This window comes from Trachinotus anak, unplaced genomic scaffold (genome assembly GCF_046630095.1).
Source record: "Trachinotus anak isolate AG129_WGS33_773 ecotype Australia unplaced genomic scaffold, CSIRO_AGI_Tana_v1 ptg000017l, whole genome shotgun sequence".
Lineage (NCBI taxonomy): Eukaryota > Metazoa > Chordata > Actinopteri > Carangiformes > Carangidae > Trachinotus > Trachinotus anak.
In genome coordinates, this window is record NW_027273868.1 from 1,207,501 (window position 1) to 1,227,933 (window position 20,433).

At 39.5% G+C, this 20,433-nt stretch overlaps 1 protein-coding gene across 5 annotated transcripts in view; it reads left to right on the forward strand.

Moving 5' to 3' along the window:
• The window catches only part of LOC139634746 (syntaxin-binding protein 4), an 84,023-nt gene that overhangs the window by 26,090 nt on the left and 37,500 nt on the right, over positions 1-20,433 (forward strand). For all 5 annotated transcript variants that reach the window (XM_071501358.1, XM_071501356.1, XM_071501357.1 and 2 more), the window contains exons 2-5: positions 4,768-4,841; positions 10,953-11,048; positions 15,900-15,969; positions 16,067-16,141. In XM_071501358.1, the coding sequence (XP_071357459.1) occupies positions 4,768-4,841; positions 10,953-11,048; positions 15,900-15,969; positions 16,067-16,141 (315 nt within the window). The remainder of the gene's footprint in view (positions 1-4,767; positions 4,842-10,952; positions 11,049-15,899; positions 15,970-16,066; positions 16,142-20,433) is intronic.

The following is a 20,433-nucleotide window of genomic DNA, read 5'->3' on the forward strand; positions in this document are numbered from 1 at the left end:
TGATGTCATGAAATAGCGTGGGATTGTGGGAGTTGTTGTCTTCACCAGCATGGCGTAAGCTTCTCCGAGTTTGGATTCCTTCAGTGTCAGTGGTTCAAGAGGTTTTTACCTGCAGCTGAATTCTCTACAGAGGTCTCCTCCCTCCACAACAAACACAAGAGTTGATTACAACTAGTAAAAACACTGAATAAAAGTCTCACATAAAAAATCTGTGATTTGCTGACACTCTTCAGTCACACAGGATGTCTTGGAGTTCATAGGAGCTGAGCTGTCTAACATTTGCTCAGCTTTTTTCTGTGATAATTTCAGATCCAGACATCTGATGACTAACACCAAGGTGTAAAATTGTGTCTTAAAAATGTGACTTAAATTTTGAGTTGGGGGCAGAAAACCACACTGACACATTCACATAGGGGATATGACGTCATAGACAGGCGACCAAATTAAACAGAGCGTTACCATGATTAAAATCACAGATTTCTCTGGTTTGAGAATTGATAGAAACATTTGTGATAACGTAAGAACACAACTCAACAACATATAGAACATAGGTCATTTTTTGACATTTTAATGTGGAAAAGTTTTATATTACAACTTGTAAAGAAGGTAAATGTACAACATATTATACAGCGAACAGAGATTTGATTGAAAAACAAGTAGCACACCAGGAAGAGAAATAATAAGACATAAATAATGATGAACACAACTATGAGACAATATAAACAGAAGTGAGGTGTGTGTTCTGATTGTTTTAAACATGTTGATGATAATTTATACAAGGCAGCCTCTTGCCTGCTGTGTGTAACAGCCTAAATACTGAAGCTCAGACTGTATGGAGGAGGTCGGGGCCTGAAGCCGGGTCCTCAGCAGGCCTTTTACCTACAAGAGAAAACTGGTTTAGTCATTGCCTCCAAAACAGCCCTATTTCCTGTTCTGATTCTCCGAACAGCAGAACAACATTTTCAGCCTTGTAGCCTCTGTCTGGCTAAAGTGCCAGACTTTGTTTGTGAGTGCACTTCAAAATGGTTATAAATGGCACCTTCAAAATAGAATTCATAAGCGTGTTTTCTCTAGTTAAAACTGCACCAATCAAAATTTGTGATAACTTTGATAACAGGCTGGCTGACATGAACAAATAAAGGTTGGCCCCCCAAATACAGGCCTGCTGATATGCCTGCAAATATTTCACAATAAAAGCCCTGTTAAGAAATGAAGGGTTTCTGTACACTGAAATGTTAGAGGGCTTTTAATTTGAAACAGTTGTAGGAAGTATTGAGTTTGTATTAACATGTAATGTAATAACTTTAACAGGGCAAACAGAAGTGGATGAATGAGGCTGTAATTCACACTAACTCCACATGTACTAGCAGCTACAACAGTAACATGCTGCTGACACACTGATGCTTCAGTAGTAATCATCTATTGATGCCATATATAATCATATATTAGTCAGAGTGATCAATACTTCAACTACATGACTTAAGTGAAGTATCTGAGTACTTCTTCCACCACTGCCTACTTTACAGTGCTGGACACATACCAAACCATCCACCCTTCTCCTACCCAACACATTTTATGATAATAATGTCATACTATTTACACCTTTACTCCTCAGAGCCAGCAGTCATTATTCACATGACTATTCGTGGTCACTTAACAGAAAAACATGAACAAGGGTCATTTTCAATCAGGAGTCTACACATTTGAAAAGTAAAATGATATGGACCTCACCGGACCTCTGCAGCCAACACCTTATCTCTGCTGCAGTCTACAGGCTCCAGGCTACGTTAGCCAGTAACAGTGTAACGTACTCAAATCTTTAAGCTGATCTGTTGGGTGCTGCATTGCATGGTGTGTAATGTGGAATAAAAATACATTATCTGTGGTTCTGGTGCATCTAGTTTGATCCTGTTTGAACTCACCATCACAAGTCCAACAGTGTTATAGGAGAGCAACGCTAAACCACAGGAGGACTGTTTTAAAGCATGATTCAGTGTAGCAATAAACTACTTTTTTAAATGACGACTCATCCTTTAAACAGTGAATTTCAGCTTCCTCCCTCTGGACGAAGGTTGATAGTCCCAAAGTGCAGAACAAAAAGAGAGCTTTGTTCCGGCAGCCATCACTCATGTGAATCAGTTGTAGTAGCACTACAAAGAAGCAATGTTTAAGTAATTAATTCATTTATTTTTTCTTTACCTTGTGCACATGGTGCTGTCTGTGCTGTCTGTTAAATGTGTGTAAGGAGGAAACATCAGAGACTCAGCCTCATGTTTGAGCCTCAGTCAGACCCAGACTCAGATGAGGAGTCTGTTGAGACCAGAATCAGAGACTAGCAGACGGATCAGAACCGTTAGCGTAGTTAGCATCTTTTATTTGTTTATGTTGTTTGTTAGCTTGTAACTGGCAGTGGCTGACACAGTGTTAGTGGTTATGCTAATGCTAACTCTGACTCTCTGTACCGACAAGGTTTCAGGTGTATTTAGCCCCACCCCCTGTCCCTACAAGTTGACAGGATTGGTTCCTTAGGTTATATGATGTATGAATCCCTGTCTGTCTGAATCTGTTTTTTATTTCACTCATCATATGGACGTTAACAATGTTAAACACTTGATTTTCATCGGAGGAGGTCTTTAAATATATACATGTATGATTGGTTGTTGGTTATATATTTGTTATAGTCTATGCATAGACCAGCCAGTGTTATGTATTTGCTTTGGTTCCACATATATAATATTAGTCAGTATGCCTATAGATAAGATGAAGTCAGCTTCAGACATTGTACCATAATCAATACTAGCTCCATACACACTCAGTTGGCAGTTTATTAGGAACATGTTTCTAAAACTAATGCAGTCCAATAAAGCAGTTCTGCATTAAATCCTCCTTCTGTACTGCATCAAATAGAGAGGTGTTTCTGTTATGTAGCCCACGCTAATTGATAGAAGTGGGGTGGACAAAAGAACAGAAACACCAGTTAGTATAGCATAATACAACAGCGTCAGAGACCACATCCTCATCACAATCACACAGTTGAATCAACATGTCTCTGAAACAGTTTCTGAACATTATCACCTTCACCTGCATTTACTTCAGGGCCGTTGGATTAGACTGCTTTCACTTTAGCTAGGTGTTCCTAATAAACTGACAACTGAGTGTAGTAATCTATACTCCATATACACCATGTATATCAATACAAATTTTGGACTATTGTTCTGTACCATACATCAGTGAATACAAGTAAAACACCAAAGTCAGTATATGAACAAAAGCTTTATTTGTCTTTATTGTTTCACAATATTTATTAGATATTTATGAAAGCTGAACCAAAATGAGATGCGCTGGCCTTTGGAGGATTTTCACTTTGTGTCACCAGCCGTGCCTGCCATTACTGATGCGTTGCAAAGCATGGCTCCTGTCACCTAGCAACCTTGACAATACAAATAGTTGTAGCTGTTGAACTGAGCTAAAACCCAATACTTAGATTTAACAGTATAATCCTCCGACTCTCTGTCAGTGGTGTTTGGTGCCAAGTTATTTTCATTACTGGTGTGCAATGAATCTTGGGATAGGTTGGGCCATGAAGAATCCTCCTGTTCTCCTCCAGTCCTTGTTGCCGAGGAAAATGGCGCAACTATAGTCTAGATATTCCACTGCCAGAATCACTTGTCTTGTAAAAATATTGTCTTTAAAATATATTTTACAATGTAAGAGGTCACATCACAGCGCATGAAAAATATTTCACACATTCTGCATCACTGAGGTAAATAAAACCAAGAATAAAAGAAAAAATTCCAGCAGAGAGGCTGAGTCTCCCGATTTGGTTCAGGTAGATTTGATGAAGCTATGAGACAAATGTCAGAAAGAAGAGTGGCATCGTCTCTGCCGTTGACACAGTTTTAAATATAGATGGTTGATTCTTGTGGATGGTGGATTGTTGTCTGAAGTGGCAGCTGCACACACAGACCAGCACTAAAATTCTTTTTCAACACAACTGCAAACTGAATATGTTTCTCAAGTCAGAGCTCAGAGCTGAGTCACTCTCATATGTTAAAAAAGTATATGGACAGGTCACATGTTGTGAATCTTTCTCTTGCATCCAGAGGTGTATACAGTATTTACAGTTCCCAGGAAGTGTGAACAGAACACTAGTCTCACCAGAGAGATTTACTTTATTTGTCCAGGGATTACAGCGGCTATTTCACCATTTACTCCACACTGGTGAAACAAAAACTGAGGAAAGAGGATTGTATCTTGTCACTGAGGATGTTGTGTTGTGTTGTGTTGAACCAATCTTTGCCAGTTGCCCAAAAATAAATGTATTAAGACCAAATACACTCAAGACTGAAATGCTGCACACCCACTACCTCCAGACATTCACTGTCAGCTGTTTACACAAAGAGACAAAAAAAACAAGCTTCAGCATATTTCTGTACCGGACATGGACACTGATGGATGTGAAAGTAGCTTTCAGTCAAGGTTAAAAGATTTTTTTATGGCCACATGTATTCATCTTGACACAAGTAAATGTGTGCAGCAGACACTAAGGCCTGTTCTCTATGACTGGCATATGGAAATGTTCTGTCACGTGCCATCAATCCCCGACCTGTAAAGCTGAAAGAGAAACTCTGAGGCTGACACAAGGCTCCATATTCATCATCAAGTCAAACTTTACAACCAAAGAGCCTGGTCTGAAACTTACTTATTTTTTGTCTATTTTGTCTCTCCCTCCTTCTCTTCTCCATCTTCTCCATCCCTTTCTAACAGGACACTAATGGGTCCATATGGAGTAGACCGAGCTGTTCATTCCATGGAGTTCACAGACTGTGAGAATGGCCTGGGTAAGTTTTTCTCCTCGGAGACCGAGGATAGAGAGCATACTTCTGTCCTCGCAACTGATGCACCTGACTAGACTCGGTGACTTCACTTGAACACTTTTCATGGTGGGGAAAGGTCATGTTTGGTCCATTTATTATTTGCCTGTACAGGTCATGCCTGTCAGGGATTGGGGCACATCCCAGCATTCATTAGTTAAGAGAGAGAGGGAACTCCCTGAGCAGGTTGCCAGTCTATCAGCTAAAGACCAGATCATCGTTTCTCTGAGGGTCCATGCGGATGTCCACACAGGAATCTGTGCTGACCCTCGTTCATCATTATGAATGACACCTTTTACATTACACAGTCATATGATCCATTGTCAATGGCAAAAACATTATTTAGTACAGCTGTAGTAACTCTGTTTTCTCCAGACCACATGGATGATAAATGGCTCATTGTTGTTCAAGGATATACATTTTTTTCTGGTATTGTACCTGTACTAATTCACTGAGTAACTTTGTTGTATCACTTGTTGGAGATAAGAGGTGTAGCATCATGAAAAAGTGATGCCACACACACACACACCTGGTATAGTCAACGATGTTAAATCAGTTTATTAAAGTCCAATTCACATTGCTCAGTTAAACTAACAACATGATGCATAGCCTTACTCCATCATCCTCCACTGGAGTCTGATTTTGAATAGCTGAAATAATATAAGTCCTACTTTTGAAGGGATTTTCTCTGCAGAGTAGGTATCCCTGCTAAGTATCTGTGTTTTTGCCTGGGAGGGGAAGTAGGTCATGTGGCAAAGCCCTAACCCACTTAACTCAGCTGGGTTAAGAACGCAGGAGCTGCTGTTGTTTTTATCCTTACTTCACTCCCACACCACCACTCTGGTGAAGCTTGTGCCTACAGACAAACTGCTCATATGCATGAATGCAATTACAGTCAGACTGTAAAATATCCTGCTGAAGTGGATGTGCTGTACATAAGAGGAAGAACTTTTATAATCTGAAAAATCTGTTCAGAACTAAACTGTAGCTTCTTGTGAATGTATCCACAGTGATGTTTAAAATAACTGATGGATGTGAGCTGAATTATTTCATAGATGTTTTTGCCCTGATTCAACTGGGAGTTTATTTTTATACGGTATGTATTTTTAGCTGGGCCGGCCACGGGCCAGCACTACATACACAAATGTCCATGACTGAGTGACTGACAGTGACAGAGTTGAGTGAGTGATGAAATTACACTGTTGACCCAGTGTTGGACTTTTTCCCATTTCCCACCCAAATGAGTTGGTGAGAACAATTCATCATCAGGGGGTGTTTGCGCTGGTGACCAGGGCCTTTAGTTATCTCACCTGCAGAAGGTAACAGGTCTTTATTTCTGACTCCCTCTGTTTTGATATGTAGAAATGGTTATATCGTTATTTATTTGCAGGGCTGATATTGGTGTGCTGCAGTGAGGGTATTTTTGCAGGTGTTTGTGTTTACATGCTGTTCAAATCTTTCTTTCTTTAGCAGTTAGCGATGACTTCTCTTCATGCCACTGTTGTGCCAAAAATGTGTTCCATGATTACACGATTACATGATTACAATCATGATTACATGATCGTTATAACATGATCACATTGTTGAATTTATTAGAGCAGTAGAATGTGCATTATGCTTAACTGGCATTAACATTATATGACAGCCACTAGGAGTTTACCCCCCTGTGTATCCCTGCCTCCGGCCAAAATGTATCCTCCCCATCAAAGTGATGAAGATGGTGGTTGCATTGGTAAGGGAAGTTTATAAATAAGTGTTTTAACACAGAAGGCCAAGTGGAGCGATCCATGGTACTAAAAGGAGGATTTCATTCTGTCATGTTAAATTAGCATTTTACATTTTGTTTTGTTGTGTGTGATCACATCCCCCACGTGACTGCGTGAGGAGAGGACGGGGCACGTGGTCGGTCCAGCCATACACAAGGTTTATACCCAGTCTTGTTTTATTGATCCCTTTCTAATACAACTGCACAAGAGACACTTCAACAAACTCCCTACAGTCACTGACCTACAGTAAAATCAGCAGAGCAGCTTTCTTTAGTGATTTATACATTGACACTAGTCTCCAGGGTTGGCGGTTTGATCCCCAGCTCCTCCTGTGCACACTGAATAAGACACTGAACCCCAAATCTTTTTTTTTTTTTTTTTTCAATATTTTGTGTCATAGGTTGAACTGTGAGTTAAGGCAGTTTTCTACTGGTTTCAGGAATGGACACAGTTTCAAGTTTTTACATATGATGTGGCAATTAGTTAAATGTCCATTAATGAGGTCCTCTGTGACTTATTATTGTACTTGTTGGCTGGATTTGCCAGAGACAGATAAAAGAATCAGTTGAAGGCTCTGACTCACACAGAAGTGACTGAAAATACAGACACCCTCCTAATACGGACAAGATAATTAAACCCAAATTCTATAGATGTGGGGCATACATGTATCCGGATACATCTTATAGATATGCATTATGTAGTCAACGCACAGTATATTTTAACCTTCACACAAACAATCCTGCATGATTTCAACACTTGCAAATCGTGAACATGGAGATTTTTCCATTCATCCTGTATGAGATGAACATGGCATTAAAAAACAGAGACTGAGTTGTCATTGTGAGACAACTGATGTTCATGTACATAATTAGCGGAATGACAGTTTAATTTTTGTGTAATTCCTGCCACAAAATGTGTGATTGCTGTGAAGAGATATCCTGATTGGCTTTATTTTTTGAATGACACTATAGTCATTAATGTGTTGGCTGAGTTATAGATGTGAAGTGGAGAGAATGACCTATAAATAACACGTAATCATAATGATTTTGATTACTATGCAGCACTGAGCTCATTGAAACTAGAATTGAATTTCTGCTAATTGCAGTGACAGAATTAAACTGTAAATATAATGTAGATCAACCAGGCTGTACATTAACACTTTATGTGACGTGAACTGTCCTTATTATCAGTTTATGTATGTGAGTTAAACAATGCACAATATCCAGTATTTTGAAAATGAATGGAGTCGGTTTTGTTTACAGGTGCTGTCATTCAGTATAAAGGGGGTTGAGTGGGCCTGCATAGACTTTAATGTATTATGCTATCGATTGCAATTCATAAACTGTAAATGTCATAATGAACTTATCAGCAATCAGCGAGCCACACTGAGCATTTTGAGTTTGTTTTGTAACATAAATACAGTGGATGTCAATGAGATTAAAAACTTTAAAAACTAAGAACTCAAAGTTTAACAGTGAGATAAGTCATAAGGAAGGTCATATAACCCATCCACAGAGATGCAAACATGCTGTATCAGTTTTCAGCATAGAATTAAAACTGCAGGAAGAACTGCACAACAAAACGGTCTTTAAAAACAATGGTTTCAGGAACAGCTCATTGAATATTCCTTTTTTAATAAAAATGCAGGACACAACATAAAATTAAAAAAATTCAGAACTTTGAAATGATGGTGGTGCTTTGTCTCCAGGCTTCACATCAGAGCTGAACAGTGGGAAACTACATCTGACTGTGCATAAGAGAGGGCTGGAGGACTCTGTGTGTGTGTGTGTGTGTGTGTGTGTGTGTGTGTATGTTGTAGGTAGCACACAGGTGAGAAGCAAATCAGCTTATTGTCAACCAACTTGAGCACGTTCAAGTGTACACACTGTCCTGATACATAAAGCCTAAGCATAAGACGACCCCCCGTCTTATGCTGAGCCCCCCCCCCCCCCCCCCATCTGTGCATCTGAAGCCACCACAGCATTGGGGGAGTGTATGCTCTGTACACTGTAACACTCCTGCTGTCCTACACTGAGGACAGCACGTGCTAATCTCTTTGTTAATGCAGCTGAAAGCTGCACTGCCTCAGCATGTGGGTGGGAGGAAGTTTTCATAGTGAAAATCATCTCTGTCACAATTCATTGTGTAGACATGTTGAATCTGCAGCGTGAGCTTTAAAGAGGCAGTGTTTCAGTCTTCAGGTCTCCACATATGACTCTGTGTTGTAAACATGTTATTTTCCCCCCTGCCTGACGGGTTCATCCGTCCTATTCTCATGAGGGTGGTGTCTCTGCAACTCAAGAATTCATACACTGATTATAACAAAATACACTTAATACTTTTTCTTAAATTCCTTCAAAAGCTTCACAACACATATCATATGAATCTGGATAAACATGGACGTAAACTGCAACTGCACTGGTTGGTAGAGTCAAACAACCATCGCTATAACCGTAGGTCTAGTTCATTATGCTCTTCTATCATCTGGGGTATTAAACCATCTGTATAAGAAACAGCTTTTTTTCATCACTTTGAATTTTACCATCTTTACAAGGTCTGTTGGAACATTCCATCCCAAACATGACCTTGCCGCATTATGAGCAGGAACTAATTTGGGGGAAAAAAAAGTGAAGCTGAATAAGAGGAAGTGAGGCATGTCTTTTATATTTGCTGCAGCTGCTTATGCATTAGGGTGATGTTTTCCTTATCTGATGATAGGCGGAGGGAGGAGAACACTTTGAGGCTGAACAAAAGAACAAGACGCAGTTTTCCTCAGAGAAGAGCAAGAAGGGAGGAAGGGATGAGACAAGGAACTTTATAACTATGTTCTTCCAACAGGCAATAATTAACATGCGCCCCTTCGCTCCAGACCCAATTAGTGTTGCCATTTTGTTTATGTGGTTACAGGCCGACAGCAGCCTTAAGATAAAGAAGCCTGATCTAATAGTTAAATAAGGTTGAATTCAGCAGCCAGGCTTCACTGATTTCACTGTACGGTACAGTGAAGGAAAATGAATGTCGAGGACTGTCAGAGATATAGAAGCTCTGTGGTGAAAGTCTGTTCTCTTCCGTGTGAGTGGGAAGATTTTAGAATGAATAAAATGATTTGTCCATTGGCGAATCTGCACATTAATAATTGAAGTCACAGTTTGTCCCTCAAATAAATGCTACAGTTGCCATGGCAACTGACTTACCATTTACCTAATAAACAGGCAAATGAGTGTATTTTCTTATATGCATAGCTATTCAACAGTGAATCATACAGTATGGAAATGCTTTACCAATTGTAAAGTCGACCTATTTTCAACTAGATTTTGATTCACAGTTTGGATTTCACCTCCTCATATCACCAGAACAACAGGTCTCATTATATCTAACCCACAGAAACTGTGTTTACATTCTGTCATTTAGGATGGCTTCTGATTATTGTTGTCATTATTGATTACTTTGTAATAATCTCCACTGTCAGCTGAAACAGCCCAAGCTGACCAATCACAGTTCAGTCCATGTTTGAGGAGGTGCACGCAACTGTAACTGCAATAGCTACCGTATTAACATAAGCTCCCGTATTTTAAATCACTTAACTGTTATTTCAGACTTGTCTTTAGAGTAAGTAAGAGTAAATTAATATTTTGAGGTTTTTTAATTTTTAATTAATCCCATTCATATAAATCTCATCTTCTTTAAATAGACCAATACTACCAATGCTCCTTGAGCTGACCTATATGACCCCCCCAGTCCTCAGTCAGCAGTACACCCATACAACAGCAGCTGCTGATGAAAGACCTTCCCCTCATTTTATTGACGTCACAATATTCAATGCCCCATCTGTACTAAGGTATTATTATTCATTTATGTACAGTAATTAGCATTTGTCCCATTTGGAGTTTACCAGCTTTTTACTGTGGAAATACTTTCTGAAGCAGTAACACAGACATGTCGCAGTGCGATGGTGACTTACAGGACAGAAAATCTCACTGAGCTCTGAGTTAATATTATGATATAGTAAGTTGAACCTGAATCTGCACCTGCTGGTTTCAATGACACTTTACATGCTATCAGAGACAGGGAAAATCTATCGTGATATAAGTGGAAAGGTACCTAGATCATTGGCCATTGTATGTGTATTTTTCTTGTTGTGTGGCCAAGAGCAGGGAGAAACAATCATTTACAATGAGATCCAAATGTTCATATATGGAGCCTAAATCCAGAAGAAAATATTTTGTCACTGTCATCAGTCTGTGGAACTGTTTGCAAAATAAAGAAAAAGCAGGAGAATCTGTTCAGAAAGTGATTTTTCTTCTCCCCACAGGAATTAAAGTGATTGGAGGAGTGAAGGAGCTCACTGGAGAGGAGTTTGGAGTCTACGTCAAACGCATTTTACCAGGTGGCCTTGCTTCAAGTGATGGTAAACCCTGTGCCCTGTGAGGACACCTTCTCTTGTCACAGTCTCCCAGGATTACTTTTATCATTTCAAATTCAAAGTTTACTTCATCATCCGAAGAAGAAAATCCATGTGGTCTGATTATTGCAAAAAAACACAAAGGCAGTAAAACATAGACTTTAGATACTGAAAGAAAGAAAAGTGTCCATCATCATCCTGGGAAGTGTCTCCCCATCTTACGGTCCTCTTTACGTAAAAATACCTCTCCAGTCCATTCAAAATACAATGTCTGATAAGAAAACTAGGGACAAATTAGACAACCCTACACAGTGCAACAGTGATGGTAGCTGTGGTTACGGGTGTCTCAATAACAAAAGACTGTTGAAATCTTTGTTTTGATCTTCTGGTGTAATATTCTGGTGGAGGGAGTTTGGTATTAATTATTTAAAAAGAGGTTTTTATAAAGCTGTTCTGCCAAAGTGTGTTTGGTTCCTGTGATCTTACTCACTGTCAAATAGTGAAGATGATGATGATCCATAACCTGTTTTAAATGACACAATAAAAACGGTTTGAGATGCTGCACAATCACTAAAAAATGCTGAGACTCTTTCAGCGAATTTTCCAGACCATCACCATCATCACTATGTCCTAAAATTGAAATATTAAGCTGGAGATATCTGTGGACTCTCTGATCACCTGCAGTGATGAGAGACTTCTGGAGCTAAACATCTATGACACACACATTTTTTTAAACCCTCATAATTAATTATAGGGACAGATGGTGGAGCAGGTTAGGGTCTATAGATTCATGGACACTGACGTAGACAGACCTGTGTCCTTGTCTCAGCTCAGAGACTCTGTGAACAAGAAGGCCCAGCAGCAGTTAAATAACCTGTTGTCATCAGCTTCATCAGTGCTGGAAAGATGTATGAAAAATCACTTTGTAAAACTGATGAGATTATTTCTTTAAACGTAAGAGCTGACTTAGTAAAAGCTTCAGCAGAAGCCTTGATGCAATCTTTGCGTGTACAGGGACCAATGTTTGTGTGAGCGTTTAGTGTTTGTAGAAGGGCCACAAATTTTAAATATCCCCCTGTATGTCATGAAGAAGAACATCTTGAGAATGAGTTAAGTGAAATACTAACAAGTAGAAGAGAAGTGAATGATATACACAGTGGATGTGGTGTCAGACCGATGACCTCTGCAGTGACGGAACAAGTATTTTTGGAGCTTCTCTCGTGATGATGAAAACATGACTAAAACACCACAGTGCTGTCATGGCCTACTTTCTCTGTGCCATAAATGATGGATATAGGACACAGAAAACTGTTGGCACTTAAAAATCATCATGGCTTTTGTTTGTGAGATTCCTTTGATAGATGTAGAGTGAATTTGAAGCTACACTTTCAGTGTTTGCAGGAGAATAGAAAACACCAATCGAATCAGTTTCTATTAAAGCTTCTTCAACTGGTCCAGAATATGGAGGACTGAAACCACCAAAATCCAAATAAATACATAAATAAATGACTCAATAAAATAATAAAGTCATAAAATGTGACATAAACAGATATTTCCGTTTTAATTTGCTTCTATATCCAACCTGTGGCTGGCCTCACAATGGAGATGGGTAGAGGCATGTATAGTCAATCTATGCACTCTGATGTCTACCAGCCAACAGGCAAAAAGTTGATCCAATGACACAATTTGAATGACTCATTTGAATAAAGAAGAAGAAATGCATAAAGTCATATAGAAAGGAAATACTGAAAAAAGAAAAAAGACAATTTTGGGAACTAAATGGGTGTGGGGCTACAAAGGGGAAATCATGAATGGATAGATACATGAATAATAAATTAAATGGAAAATCAAATAGGAAAATAGGGGACTAAATCAATAGTAAAATTCATACAAAGGTAAATAAATACAGAAACAAATAAAATGTAACTAATTTTTTATTATTTTTAATATTATTTTTAGTGCATTTAATAGCATATAAATTTATTTTATTGAGTCATTTATTTATTTTTGATACTGGAAGTTTCAGTCCTCCATACAGAACACCACAGATTCTTGACTTTACTTTCCCCTGATCTCCCCTTATATCACTGTAGCTGCCTGTATGAGGATCAAGGAGCTTTGCCCTGCCGCTGCTCCTGCTCCTGACTCACCACAGGGAATCTCTGCAGCAGTATGAGAAGCAGAGCAGCTCCAAAATATCTGCTGTAGACTGGAAACTCACCCCTCGCTTATCTTATGTTCTGTTAATTCCCAAAGTTGAAGAATAATCTAACTAAACAAACAGCACTTGAACACATTTTCATAACCTGCGTAAGGTTCTACTGCTATAGAACATTTTAGACATGAAACATCTCACTTACACTTGCTATTTAATGTTCACTTCATTCTTCAGTCATGTCAGCTGACTTCTGTTTTTGCCCTAACCAAGTTAGCAATTGATGTATCCTTCCTACTGATGTCATTTTAGCCAATTTAGAAGCTGTGGAACATTTATCTCAACAATAAAATATGTCGTTTAATTTATCGAATATGTTAATGTTAATGTTAATGTTAATGTTAATATGATTAAGAGTTAGTATTTCTGTAAGTTGATTTACAATAACCTTCAGTGCTTGTTGCTGTTCCTAAGGGTTGTGTTTTTTTAAATACATCCCTGAAGTGCTTTTGACATCTATCCCTCATCCCATAACAAAGACGTCAGAGGGAGGGGTCAACCAAAATCTCTCCTTATCATTTCAGGTTCGGGAGGTGCACAGGTCCTGGTTTCAATAAAAACTGAACCTTACAACTGACAACTGAGAGTGTATTGGGAGCATATAAATTATATCTGTAGTGATTATAACAATCAAAGCTTTCGGATTCACCGTGAGGTTGTGTTTTCACTGTGCACCTGCAGTATATAAAGAAAAACACAGTGATGTGTGAGACTAAGACATGGAGCCACAAAATACAGCTGCAGCCAGTAGTTTAATATGACAGCAGCAGAAAACAGTGAGAGAAAAAATAACTAAATAAAAGGAGACAAATAAAGGTGATGGTGGGTATGTCAGATAAATAAATGACTGTTTGATCAGGGGATAACTTGAATGTTATAACTGATGCTGCTCAGTGTGGTGACGAGCGTTCGTTCTCCTGCTCCTCAGCAGTACATTACAGCTGCACTTGTGGGTAGTGACTGAAACAGAGGTCAGAGGTCGCTGTTGATGGAACTGATCGATGCGTCAGTTGTGCGTACCCATGTCTCATATCTCACAACTAATGTGTGTTCAGTTTTAATCCCGCAGAGCTTTGATTTGCTCAGTAAGTCTTGATGAGTCATTAATAAGTAGTTCCTCTAATGACTCCGACACCAGGACTACGAGGGAGATAATGATGTGTTATTGGAACAGACTGGAAGATGCTACATTAATGAATCATGAGGTAATAATTAGGTCTTCATGAGTCGCTCCTCGTTAACTCTGAACCCAGGAACAGGAACTACGCAGCATCACCAAATCCTACTGAGTAGCTACCTAGAAGTCCCTCAATACTAACTTGTTTCCATAGTAACAAGGCTCGATATTGTGTACCACATTTTAAAATGTGCTCAGCATTTGAACTAGTGAGCACAACGGAACTAAAAGGCTTAATGAGGCCTGCTCCTCTGTCGTTGGGTGGACTGCAGACTGTGGTGTGAGGAGGGAGACAGGAAGCAGAAGAATGGAGAGTGTTTCTGAAGAACGGGATTTTTTATTTTACATCCAGATGAAGGGAGTTACTGCAGGCCATAAAGTCTGTCTCATTTATGGTTGCCAGAGCTTCATAAAAAATATGGTGACAGTGTTTAAGATATTACAGCTTTTTTGGCAACTGTAAATTACAGAGTTGAGAGCTGTTGTTTGTTTAACCACAGAACCATCAGTAAATATCTGCAACAAACAGCCACTTATTTGATTTTCACTGATTAACAGAGTCGAATGAGAAATGAGTTGGAATCTTTATGAAGCAATAATAAATCCTCCTGAGGCCCAGGGAGGAGCCAGCAGGCACCAGGAGATCACACAAATCCTATCACACAGTCTACTTCTTCATAAAATCTCTCACAAGATGTTTAATATGACTAAAGAAACTTAATTTCCCCTCCCCTATAGCACATTCCCACAGCTCAGTACATGAAACGCCTTAATTCAAATCAATAATGTAGCCTCAGATTGATCCTCCTAATCCCTGATGGGTACTGTCCTGTTTCCACCACAGGAGCACTCACTACACACCACTCAAATGGCCAGTTAAGTTCACTGAGGTCAGAATCAGCTGCAGCTTCAACACAACCAGAATTTAACACAGATCTTGAATTTTCTTCACTTCCACAAACTGACTATATTCTCCAGGAGACGGCAAGTACTTTTTCTGCAGTTACAACACTTGGTCACTTCGTCTCCTATATGATGAGAGCTTCCCCCTGTGTGTCCAAGTCATATCTTCCCTTTCCTCACCTCTCTGGATCTGTCTCCAGCTCTCTCCCCTGTCTGTTGCATTGGTTCATACTCTGTACTTGTCCCGATACCAACAAGTATTAGAGAAAAATGAAAATAAATATGAGATGTGAGAGCTGTCAGGGCTCCAGGGCTGAGGCCAGGAGCAGAGCCTGATGATAAACTCTTCACCCTGACAGTATGCACATCAAATACTTTAGATATTAAAGAAATGTAAAGCAGTATACCATTAGAATTAACATACATACCACCTGATGATACCTGCTGCAGAGACATAACATCACAAAAGACAGAAAGTGTAGATGTTTCCTCATTATTGTTTGAGCAGTTCTTCCTGTATGCTGCGGAGTTCACCATCTGACTTTTATTCGACCTCTGATAGGAAACCTGATGCCAGGGGACCAGATCCTGGAGGTGAACGGGGATAGTCTAGTAGGAGTCACGAGTGAAAGGTGAAAATCTTGTGAAATCTCACTGCTCTCATTTTTGTTTGATTAACTGAGGTGATGCTGTAACATCAACCTAAATGTGTTTTTGTTTGTTTCACAGAGCTGTGGACATCTTGAGAGCAGCCTCTGCAACCAATCACATGCGCCTTCTCATAGCCAGAGATGAGGAAGCAAAGTAAGCAGATGACATCTATGTCTCCTGTGCAGGTTGTCACAGAGCCAGATCCATAATCACAATCCATATGGGATTAGTTTTCTCTGAGCTATAAGACTGGATTTGCAGACTTTTTTGTGGTAAACTATTAATGTAAAATTAAGATTTTAACTTTCTAACTTACTGTACACTATTTTATACTTTAATATTTGAATATTTGAACAGCTTTCCTCACCTGGGCATAATCAGCAAAGAGACTGGTTTTGCTACTGTGCACGCTGATAATGCTCAGTTTTGGTGATCGCTCTACATCTTGTTTGATACATGATTTTGTGATAGTACAGCTGTGATTTTAGCTAATCATGGGAACTGGGGGAAGTGATCTATATACAGCAGCTGCGCAGGATCACTTGTTAACCTTAGTAACATGTCAGAAAATGAAAAGCAATTAAAACAGAGGTGCGCTGTGTATTTTAACAGTTCCTCAATAAAAAGTGAGTGAAATGCAGCAGCCAATCAGGAGCCAAGGCTCCATCCAAGTACAACTGAGGTTTTAACTGAGTTTCCAGAAATCACAAAATGAGGATTAATATTCATTTCCATTCACGTCTATAATGTAAACAGGAGTCGCTGCATCAAGATAAGAACTAATTCTTCAAGCAGTGCCATTAAACCACTGCAGAAGAAGGCATGAGGTCATTAAAAGATGATGTAAATCTGACATTTCTGTTTGGTTGACGTGTTGATGTGAGGAAGGTTCAGTCTCCTCATCCTCACTCCACACAGATCTGATGTGGATCTTCACTGGAAGCTTGAATCACATTTAAAGGAGCTTTTTGTAAGTTTTGCTATAGCTACATAGCTAACGTTAGCATTAACAGCTGTTTTACTTACATTGTGAGTTCAGCATCAAACTTCCTTCCCTTACTTATCAACAGCTTTCTTCAAACTTTGAAACAGACACCATTGTTAACTCTTGTTTCTATCATGCCTTTTCTTTACTGAAGTTAGCATGCTAACCAGCTAGCTCCGGCCCATCTCATCACTTTCTGATAGTGACTCACTGCAGCCTCCAGTCTGCCCTGAAGACCTAGCTGCTCAGAGGACATATTATAACCTTGTGTCTTGTAAAGGCAGTGCTGGCCAAAGCACTTGTCAAGCGACAATCGCCACCACCTGCTGCCGGCAACAAACCACATTCAGCAGAGAGAAGCGGTGTAAAAGCTTGTCTGTGATTTAAGATGTTTCTACTCAGTTTATTTATGCGCAAACTGAGAATTGGAAAAGAAAAAAAAAAAAGGCGAGTGGATGGAAACACACTAAGTAACTCCTTTACTATAATATGTTACAGGAAGCCTTTTTCTCATTCTGTTTCCATCTGTCCATTATTATCACGACATATGAGGTCCTGCTGCATCTTGACCAAACATAACAAACACATCAGTTCAGCTTTGTGCATCATGTCAGTCACCAGAACTTGACTTCATTCCATGGTCCATGACACAGTGAAAGTGCAGGAAGACATCGCTGTCTTATGAACAAGATTCACATCAATCTTTATGACTTCATGTTCGGTGTGAAACCAAAACTGAAAACAAGGTTCTTTCTGTCTTTGGTCTGATCATCCTGGAGGCTGCCAGACCTGCTAAAATAAATCCAGGGCCGATGTCAAAAAGTCAAGATAATCTGGAAACATCATGAAGTCAAGGAACAATGTGAAGGAGAATTCATAAGGACAACTGCACTGTAGAGAGAATCTTACTGCACTTTCATTAGGATTTTTTTTTTAAACCAACTTTATTTATAATACATGGACAATAAATTCTCCCTTCCTCACCACAAACACAAAACAAACAAGATTGAAATGTTGACAAAAAACAACATGACAGAAATATACAAGTAGAAAGAGTCGAGCCATTACAATGATAATTCAATAAAAATGAGGGAGTAAGGACCAGAATTAATTATATTGAGCCATGAGAAGACTATATCAACTCTTGACTTTCTTATACATTTGTTAAGTAGAATTTTTTTTTAAAATGCAGTGAAAAGTTTTGAAACATTTTAGATTTTTATGATGATGATAACGATGATCTGATTGTTCTTCATGATGAATCCTGCATCTGAAAGAGAAGAATTCCATATTTATGGATTTATAGATAGGAAAAAAGACTTTGATGACAGCTCAGTTTTCTGATAAAGTATAAACTGCTCCAACAACCAGTGACATGTGACACAGGAACTGTATTAACGTGGTAACTGATGGCACAGGCTGGTAGTATCACCATTTCTAGTCTGAGTGGAAACCAGGTCAGTGGCAGCTGTCAGTGTCACACACCTCATCTTCAAATCCACATCAGACAATATGAATCTGTAACAGTGAGTTGATAAAAGTGGTGGTGGATCTGCATATTCAAATGAGAAATACTGCTGCACATGAACGTGTCGTCTTCCGCCTGTAAATCCTCAGTGAGTAAGCTCTGACGCAGGCAGGATTTACACCTCAGCTGTTAGACAGGATGCGTGTCAGACATGAGAAGTCAGTAATGGTGTGATAACAGTGATGTGACACAGCCATGAGTAACAGACTGGATTTACTGGGCTGTTCCCACTATGAACCTGTAGAACTGTGGGGCAAAGTGCTGACAGTGACATCTGTACAGGTTAAAACCTGAGTGTCATGTGTGGTGTCATTTCTTATGTGATGGATTCTCACAAATGGTGTCACTGGTGAGGTAGTCTGAGCCCCCACCCCCCACCTCCCACCCCTCCTTGTCATTGTGTCGCATGCCGTGGAGTGACAGCAGACTCAGGGAAGCAAAGAGCTTAACCTAGGGCAGCTCTCCTGACGAGATGAGCCGTGTGTGTTAATCTGTGCTCTGTGCTGTAACTACCCTGCAGCCCAGAGCAGAGGAGCTGGAGGGGAGGAGAGTGGATGGCAGGAAGGAGGGGAGGGGGATTGTGTCTGTAAAAACTAGTCAAAACTAGCTTAGCACTCACTACATGCTTACCAGCTGTAAGAGCCTTGGAAAATATTATAATAGAGTGAAATCACCATTGAGAGTTTATCAGTTGGTGTACCCACTGACAGTAAATCACAACACAATTCAAAACTGACTGTAACCACAACACAACTACTGCTAACAAACTGAAATGAATCTTCAGATGTTTAGCCAAATGCTTCTGCCACAGACACCTTTAGTGTATGGGAACGCTAAACGCTTTTACACGTACTGTCTGTGATCCAAACTGGTGACAGACGTTAAATCTTAATGGACAATTTACAATGGTATTCGTACATACAAATGTCTCAGATGCAGGTGTGTTGGAAAGTGTCACTTCAGTCATGAGAAGAAAAATATCCTGCTCACTGCTCTTTCTCAGCATCACAATTTATTGATCATCCTAACGTTAGGTCACATGTCCATAATTTGTAAAATGGTGTGGAGCTTAATGAAACCAGCAAAGTATGACAAAAAACTGATCCTGACACAATCTCAACATCTCAGCTGAGAGCTTATAAAACAGCTTGTGTTACAGTTTCTTTATGAGCATTTTTATGAGTTTTAAGCAATGTACAATTTTTTCTCAATTTCACTCAAAAGTTCCCACTGCATGCTCAGAAATAATACGCAGATGTAATTAATTCATATATTCCATAATTGTGAAATATAGCCATAAATAGCTTGTTAAAGCATTTAGTGAAAGCAGCTGCAGAGTAGAGGTGTATGTATACCTGGTTCTGTTCTCAGAATGACACAATGAGCTCAGTATTACAACACAAATATACACAACTTTCCCATGGTATGGTTTAAGAGTCCCCTCAGTGTTTACATGCTGCCTACTAAATCACTGCAGCTTGGTGAACTTGTCTAATGAGCTGCAGTATTTTAACTGAGTTACACCAAAAAGACTGCTGTGGTGGTGGAGGGAGAAATGAATCAATGCATCATGATTAAAAGAAGGAGTGCTGCTGTTCAGATGATGAAGACTGCTTCATTGTTATGATTATTATTTGCACTGAAATGAATGGGCTGGGTCTGCTCGTGGCACCTTTCACCCAATCATCCGTTGCCACTGGTTACAAAACAGGTGCAGCCCGAGGTAGTCTTTTTGTGCTGTCCAACAACAATTTGTGTCCTTATTCACTGTGGAGCCAATGTGAGCGCTTTTCATAATCTGCTTAGAAACACCAAATTCAAATCATCATCCGCAGGGGATATCATATTGTTGTGTTGTGGATGATGATACTGTAGCAGGAGAAACAGGAAGCAGATACACCAGAACCACTCAGTGGATACTGTTGTGCTGTG